The sequence below is a fragment of the Gasterosteus aculeatus genome, chromosome 18 (genome assembly GCF_964276395.1).
Source record: "Gasterosteus aculeatus chromosome 18, fGasAcu3.hap1.1, whole genome shotgun sequence".
Classification (NCBI taxonomy): Eukaryota; Metazoa; Chordata; class Actinopteri; order Perciformes; family Gasterosteidae; genus Gasterosteus; species Gasterosteus aculeatus.
The window spans coordinates 16,879,087-16,886,932 of NC_135706.1; the positions used below are offsets into that span (position 1 = coordinate 16,879,087).

General features: G+C 45.0%; 1 protein-coding gene and 1 long non-coding RNA gene across 3 annotated transcripts; one reads left to right on the top strand and one right to left on the bottom strand.

Moving 5' to 3' along the window:
• Nucleotides 1-1,106: 1,106 nt before the first annotated feature.
• Nucleotides 1,107-6,397, bottom strand: vipas39 (VPS33B interacting protein, apical-basolateral polarity regulator, spe-39 homolog). Of its 2 annotated transcripts, none has more exons than XM_040169657.2 (19): nucleotides 6,212-6,397; nucleotides 4,398-4,519; nucleotides 4,226-4,331; nucleotides 4,010-4,147; nucleotides 3,902-3,940; nucleotides 3,763-3,827; nucleotides 3,607-3,663; nucleotides 3,389-3,481; nucleotides 3,269-3,302; nucleotides 3,092-3,194; nucleotides 2,986-3,013; nucleotides 2,816-2,889; nucleotides 2,585-2,660; nucleotides 2,383-2,517; nucleotides 2,216-2,257; nucleotides 1,970-2,146; nucleotides 1,796-1,885; nucleotides 1,558-1,662; nucleotides 1,107-1,420 (listed from the first exon to the last, which is right to left on the bottom strand). In XM_040169657.2, the coding sequence occupies exons 2-19, from the start codon at nucleotides 4,488-4,490 to the stop codon at nucleotides 1,400-1,402; spliced, it is 1,476 nt and encodes a 491-aa protein (XP_040025591.1). In that variant the 5' UTR covers nucleotides 4,491-4,519; nucleotides 6,212-6,397; the 3' UTR covers nucleotides 1,107-1,399. The 2 variants fall into 2 exon arrangements, with proteins under 2 accessions (XP_040025591.1, XP_077950001.1); XM_078093875.1 differs by having other exon boundaries at nucleotides 4,398-5,023; nucleotides 6,212-6,276.
• Nucleotides 5,445-7,712, top strand: LOC144389417 (uncharacterized). Its single transcript, XR_013453444.1, has 2 exons — nucleotides 5,445-7,336; nucleotides 7,437-7,712. It is a non-coding gene; the product is annotated as an uncharacterized LOC144389417 (long non-coding RNA).
• The last annotated feature ends 134 nt before the right edge of the window (nucleotides 7,713-7,846 follow it).

Here is a 7,846-nt window from a genome sequence, read left to right on the forward strand (position 1 = left end):
GCTCATATTTTACTCACCTGCTGTCCATTTCTTCTGATCCTCCTTGAGATGGTTCTCCTTCATTGGAGTCCTGCTGGGTTTTATAAGACCTCACAGCTCACAGTGTGTCAGAGGAAATGAGAATCAGGAGGTGGAAGGAACGGCACAAGGAGCTCAGAGACAGAATGGTGGCGAGGCTCAGATCTGGCCACGGTTACAAAATCATTTCCGCAGCACTCAATGTTCCTTAGAGCACATTGGCCTCCATAATGCTGAACTCTTCCCAGACTTGAGCCGTCCAGCCAAACTGAGCAATCGTGGGAGAAGAGCCTTGGTGAGCGAGGTAAAGAAAGCCTGCATAGAGTTTGCCAAAAAACACACAAAGGACTCCCAGACTATGAGAAATAAGATTCTCTGGTCTGAAGAGACCAAGATTGAACTTTTGGGCGTTAATTCTAAGCGGCACGTGTGGAGAAAACCAGGCGCTGCTCATCACCTGCCTGATACAATCAGTACAATCCCAACAGTGAAACGTGGTGGCATCGTGCTATGGGGGGTTCAGCTGCGGCGACAGGACCACTGGTTGCCATTGAAGGAAAGATGAATACAGCCAAGTACAGAGATCTCCTGGAAGAAAACCTCAGTGCTCAGGACGTCCGACTGGGCCGACGGTTCACCTTCCAACAAGACAATGACCCCAAGCACACCGCTATAACAAAGTGGCTTCGGAACAACTCTGTGACCTTTCTTGACCGGACCGGCCAGAGCGCTGACCTAAACCCAACTGAGCATCTCTGGAGGGACCTGAAAATGGCTTTTCACCAACGTTCACCCTCCAACATGACGGAGCTGGAGAGGATCCCCAAATCCAGGCGTGAAAAACTTGTTGCATCATTCCCAAGACTCATGTAGCAGCTGAAAAGGTGCTTCTACTCAATACTGAGCAAAGGCTCTGAATACTCATGACTGTGATATTTCAGGTTCTTCAGAAATAGATTTGAGCAAATGGCTGCAATGACAAAGTGAAAACTATAAAGCGGTCTGAATACTTTCCGTAGCCACTATATAATCAAATGATGGACAATGTGATGTCCTTCACCCATATTAATGGACAGATAATAAAAACATTAACTTTTAACATTGAGTTTTATTTATTGTTTTAAATTGATATCTGATCATGAACCTCAAACTTCATTTAATTTCCTCTCCTCCATGTAAAGAGTACATTTAAATTATTTTAATTTATTTATCCAAACATTGAATCAAACAGATGACTCAGCAGAAACAAAACCCCCAACAACAAGAACCAGTGTACTGAGCCAAACAAAGTGCTCGTCTGTTGCGTTCTGTTGTCACGGTGACGCCGTTTATTGTCACACAGGAAAAAGTGGTTTTTATTTAAAACAAAGTCTTCAGGTCATCAGTTCTTCCACCGTATTTGCTGAAAGAAAAGAAATAAGAAAGGTCACATGGGGAGGAAGATGTCGTCCTCCTCCTCCTCCTCCTCCTCCTCCTCCTCCTCCTCCTCCTCCTCCTCCTCCTCCTCCTCCTCCTCCTCCTCCTCCTCCTCCTCCTCACCGGGTTGTTGAGCAGCTCGTCGATCTTCCTCTCCTCCGCTGATCCTCTCTTCAACTTCACCTGGTATCCTAGCAACTGCTGCCGGTCCTTCAGGTCCCGGTACGTCTGATTGGCCAAGAGACAGTACAGTCATAATAATATCATTAACATAAGCAGGGATGGCTGCAAGGATTCTCATTGGTGGAATATCAAAAATTATCCTTAAATCAGAGTGAAGCGTTAATATCGTGTGCCTCACGTTGATGACAATGTCGTGACATTTATGTTTCTGAGCCAAAGAGATCCGGAGCTCCGCATCATCAACCAGCGCCACGTAGTTCTGCAACACCTGTCAATCAAACCACAGAACTGACACACCTGTCAATCCAACGCCCTCTCCAATGATGGGGAAGTTTGGCCCCACCCCACTCACCTGTGTGGGGGCGGAGTTTTTTTGCAGGATGTCAACAACTCTTTGGAAGCTGAGCGGAGATTTCTTCCTGGTGAAGCCGAGCCAGTTCCTGCTGGTGAATAAAGCGTCCACGTCCGACCACGCCTTGAGCTTCGCCCGAGCTGCCAACGCCGTCACAAAATACTGCTTCTCCGAAATCTGGGGTCAAAGATCAGAGACCATGGAAACAATCTTTACCTTCAATAAGTCTAAACAATCTCTACTCACCTTGAAAGTCTGACGGATATTTAATGGACAGCTGAAGGTTCCCTGGAAACAGAAAACACGCTCAGCGATCTGGTTCAGTTAAACCGCTTTAAATAATGTGGTTCCTTTCTGAATCAGGGCACATTCATCTCTGTGTTATAGCTTAACTTAGTTACCCTCAGACTAACCTCTGACTCGGTGTAGTGGTAGAAACAGCAGTAGTACAGCGTCGTGATCATTGGCATGTTGAGGATTGATGCTTTTCTGGGAAACTTCTGGAAAACTTCCACCTTTCCACCACGTTCTGCCTGTCGGTCGGTGGTCTGGCAACGGATTCAACTTTACAGGCCACAGTCTACCAGCGGTTACAGGCGTTTGTGTGTCTCTTACCTCGATGATAACTTGTCTCTCCAGCAGAGTGTAGTGATCCTGAACATGAGCAGAATCTTCTGGGGAAAATGGAAGACTGGAAACCAACAAGCAAAACTTAAACCAACAACAAACAGACTTGCTGCCACTGGTGACGTCGCTGATGTGTTTAATATTAAAGAGATCAAAGTATATTAGATAAGGTCCATCGTTTTAGAGTATTTTTAGTACGGTGGTACAAGAGGTACTCACCTCAGGCAGTTCTTTAGAAAGTCCCGCCTTCTGTTTTCATCAGCGATGCTCAGGTGTTCTTTATACTGCAACAGCTGTCGCGATGGAAACAGCAGGTGAGACATGTGTACTGATGATACTTCAGTACTAGGACTGTGTACTCCTGGTGCTTAGTAGCGTATCGTACGTACCGCCACATCCTCCATCCTGCCCAGAGCTCTGAGGAGGAACAGAAGAATAAAACCCATTAGATAAAAGCTGACACAGCACCAGGTGTGTCCAGGTGGGAGTAGAGACCTGAGCAGCTCCAACAGAAGCCTCTGGTCTCTGGTCTCAGTCAGATAGTGGATCAAATGCCTCAGAGCCGTCTGTCTGGACTCCAGCTCTCGAAACAAAACCTCTAAAGAAAACACACAGAATCAATGACAACAGGTGGGATGGATTCCGGGGCGAGGACAGCGTGAACAGGCTCACCTTTACTCAGAGTCCTCTTTAAATAAATTAAAACCTGAAAGTAGATCAAAAAACATGTCATTTTCAGTTATAGCATCAATGATACTATTGTTGTTGTTGATCAGTAATCAATGAAATCACAGCAGTGATGACGTTTCCATCGTGAGCGTTGACGGCGTAATCCAGAAGCAAAAGTTTATCCTGAAGAGAACGAAACTTCTCTAGTGACACGACCTGAAACAAAGTACAAGTACAACGTGGTACATTTTACTTTAAAAGATTGAAAAGTGTATTTATACAAACTAATACTACGATACAAGTACTACCTCATTTATAGTACCTCTACACAGAGGTCATACCTTTCCTTGCTGCATTCTTTGGACCGTTTCTTCAGGAGACCAATCACTGACATAATCCTGATATCAGAACATGATGACATCATCATTAGTACCTGATAAGCATCTTCAGACTATTAATCATTTATCAGATCATACATTATGACAGCTTGTTCTTACCTTGTATTCAGACTTGGGTTTCCTTAGTTCTGGGGCATAGAGCCTGACAGACGGGTCGCTGGGTGCTAAAACATCAATCAATCTGTCAATCAATCAATATCAATCAATATCCCAACCTGTGTTTGTGGAGGTCACTCACAGTCGGCGAGTGACTGGAAGTTTCCTCCTTTAGTTTTTCCTGCAGAGAAACAAATGTGACTTTCAGTGTGTGTTCAGGTTCAGGTCACCGCCGGTTCTCCGCTCTCACCTTTGAACAGCGAGCTCAGCGAGTAACCCGAGTGACTCCTGCTCATGGGTCCCGAGTCGGCGCTGACTTTGGGGAAGGCGGGCTCTCTGTCTGCTTTCTGATTGGACGCTGCCGTCTCACTGACCGACCAGGAAATACCTGAGGAGACGCATGACAATGAGGCTGCAGCCAATCATAGCACAACACTAAAAACAGAAAAAAAAAATCAGGTCTTACTGCCGACAGGCTCTCCGCTCCAGCTGACCTTCTCCACCTCTTCTTCATCATCGTCTTCCTCCACCAGGTAGCGGATGCTGTTTACCGCCCGCTTCGACTCCTTTAACTGAGAAACACAAGTCAGAGGTAGTTCAGCTGTACAGGTGTGTGTATTTATATATGTAGGTCTTACCCTGCTGAACTCGTCATCTTCATCATCAAAGGTGAAGGCTTTGAACTTGGAGCTGTTCCAGTAATCTTCTTCATCTGCCTTACTCTTCATCATGTAGACATGCAACACAAATCTTATGGAAACTGGAAACAGAGAAGGAGAAAAGGGAGGTGGAGATCAAGAATAACAAGAACCACAAGAAGGAAAAGAAGGAGGAGAACGCTGAGGAGAAGATGGTGGAGGAGAACAACGGAGAGAACCAGAAGTCCGTTTCAAGTAAACCCTAAACTTTGACTTGATTTATCCTGAGATGGAAACTCAGAGTTTCTGGTTTCAGAGTTGAGCGCGTGCAGCATCACAGTATGAAGGCAGCATGAATGGAGCCATGATACTACGAGTTACCATGACAACCACCACAAACACTATATTCACCCCTCTTGAGCTGCAAATATTAATGCAAACGTACGACGAGTATGAACCCGTAATTAGACAGAAAAGTAACATCGTGGGAGAAAATTGCAGTAAGTTCCAATCAACGGTTGACGGTGGCGCAGTAGAGAACCGCTAGGTTGGCGGTTCGAACCCCGGCTGCTCCATGTCCCATGTCGAAGTGTCCCTGAGCAGGACACCCAACCCCTAATTGCTCCCTTGGCAAAAATGTAAAAAAAAAACACGAGTTAAAAATGCAATGTAAGTCGCTTTGGATAAAAGCTTCAGCTAAATGTAATGTAATATAGTGTTGTCAGTTAACATTTAATGTACACACTAATCATAATCCATATGTTTTACTAATTCCCAGTGGGAAAATTACATTTTTTACACTGAGCCTGAGCTTTAGTTACCATGGTGACCGAGCCTGAGCTTTAGTTACCATGGTGACTGAGCCTGAGCTTTAGTTACCATGGTGACTGAGCCTGAGCTTTAGTTACCATGGTGACTGAGCCTGAGCTTTAGTTACCATGGTGACTGAGCCTGAGCTTTAGTTAACATGGTGACTGAGCCTGAGCTTTAGTTACCATGGTGACTGAGCCTGAGCTTTAGTTACCATGGTGACTGAGCCTGAGCTTTAGTTACCTCCCTATGTGAAACAAGCCAGAGTTTCCCTCATCATCCCTCAGGGTGAACAAACTCTGAGTTTACACTAAACCTGCTTCTTGAAACGGAGGAGAAGAAGAAGAAAAGAACAACAACAAGAAGCAGATGGGAAAGAAGGAGGAGAATAACAACGAAGAGGAGAGGGAGGAGGAGGAGAACACTACGAAAAGAACAACAAGGAGGGGAAGAAGAACAACAACAGAGAGGAGAAGGAGGAGAAATAAAAAGAACACACGAGGAGGGGAGAAGGAGAACAACACCAGAGGGGGAGAATGAGGAGAAGAAAAAGGCAACAAAGAGGAGGAAGGGATGACGAGAACAACAACAACAAAGAGGAGAATATGACAAAAGGCACAACAAGGAGGGGAAGAACAAACTGTTGTGAGGAAGAGAAGAAGGAGGAGAAGAAAAAGAACAGACGAGAAGGGGAGGAGAACAACAACCAAGAGGAGGAGAATGTGACGAAAAGAAACAACAAGGAGGGAAAACAAGAACAACGAGGAGAAAGAGGAGCAAAACAACAAGTGTATATTTTGTGTATAGTGTGTTTTTGTGTCCCAGCTGGAGGTGCTAACAGTTAGCATGCTAGCAGGCTAACCGACTCATTGGGGTTTAAACCGGATGTAACTCTTTGTCTCACGCGGACAGACGGCAGCAGTGATCCTCCTCACGCGCACATAGAAGCAGAACTCCGACCAAACAGAGATGTGTTTCAAACATCGATCAGAATCCATTTTTACCTTCGGTTGTATCGGCTACTTCTCTTCTTTGACGGGAGTGTTAAGGCTTCCGGCCGCGCACAGACTGCTGGGAGTTGTAGTTAACGCGGAAATAGCGGGGAGCCAGTATTCATTACATTTATAATTATTTTTTATGAACCCCAAAAAATGATTTAATGTTTCATTCAGAATATACAACTAACTAGGTTTAAATCAAAGAAATCTATTTTAAATTTAAAGTATACAATTTAAACATGAAATATTCCACGCACCAACCGCCAAGACAAATTCCTTGTATGTTTGACATATTTTGGCAATAAATGTTTCCTGATTCCTAATATATCTTAATAATCATATAAATTTGTTGTATGTAAGTAATTTAATTTGGTGTGTAATGATCTGTTTTAATATTATAGCTGTTTATTATTATTATTATTGTTGTTGTTTTCCATCGTCATTGGTTTAAGTTCCACCATGTGCCTCCTTGTAAAGTTTGGTCGCAACATAGTACCACGCTGTGAATGGATGGGGTCCAGCTTACATCCAGGACCTGGTCCAACCCGACATCCCGACCTCTGACCTCTCCGCTCTGCATGTGATAAACTGCTTGTTCCTCCTCACTGAGAGCAAAACACTCGACTAGATCTCCACTCTTTGCTGTCCTGCTCCTAAATGGTGGAAGGAGGTCTCTGAAGACATCAGGACCACAGAGAGCCTTCACATCTTCAGACTGAAGACACACCTCTTCAGACTCTACCTCCACTAACACACTAACTAACTGTAGCACTTACATTGGACTTATGGTTCTTATCTACAGCAAGTTGTACATCGGCTTATTTGATGAAATTGCACTTTGTTCTCCTGAGTTTGTGTCCTTATGGTTGAAATCCACTTATTGTAAGTCGCTTTAGTTAAAAGCGTCAGCTAAATGACATGTGATGTGATGTGATGTTCACTCACTGTCAGAGGTGGACGCTCGGTGTGGAGGTGGCTCCAGATGTTGGGCGAGAGCGGCACACAAGTTCATAGAGCTGGTTAGAAAACAGCAACAGCGCAGAGGTGTTGCATCACCATAGTAACCAGAATTTGATGTTCCTCATTGCAGGTACCGGACCAAAGGGATGTAGATGAGGAGGCGGTTCAGTGGTAGGTCTTTTACAATCATGAGCAACTTCTCTTCTGCTGTGTTCAGGGACAATCGGACATCTGAGCTTTGTTTGGTCACTGCGGATGCTGTTTCCATCAGAACGCTACACAACGCCAACCTGGTGTTTAAGGAGGGAGGAGACGAGACGGCGCTGAGGATGCAGTGTGGAGGAGTCCCTAAGGAGGAGGATTCCCCGAGAGAGGACCGGACCAGGTTCTACTCTCAGGCCATCAAACAGGTGTTGGGCCAGTGAGGAGCTCCGCCCCCTCGAGCTGCGCTGAGGACGTTTGACCCGTTGTGTAAACGGAGTTCCCTCCTCTCGGTTAAGCACTTCGCTTGGCTTAGCTTAGCATTAAAATTGGAAGCAGAGCAAAAGTCAGAAGTTATAAAAAAAAGAACCAACATGTTCCAAAATGTTAAAGTTGGATCTGTTCTTGGTTTTCACGGTTTAGTGTGACTTCCTGTCATCACAATCAATCAGAGGCAGATTACTCTCGTCAAACCCGCCA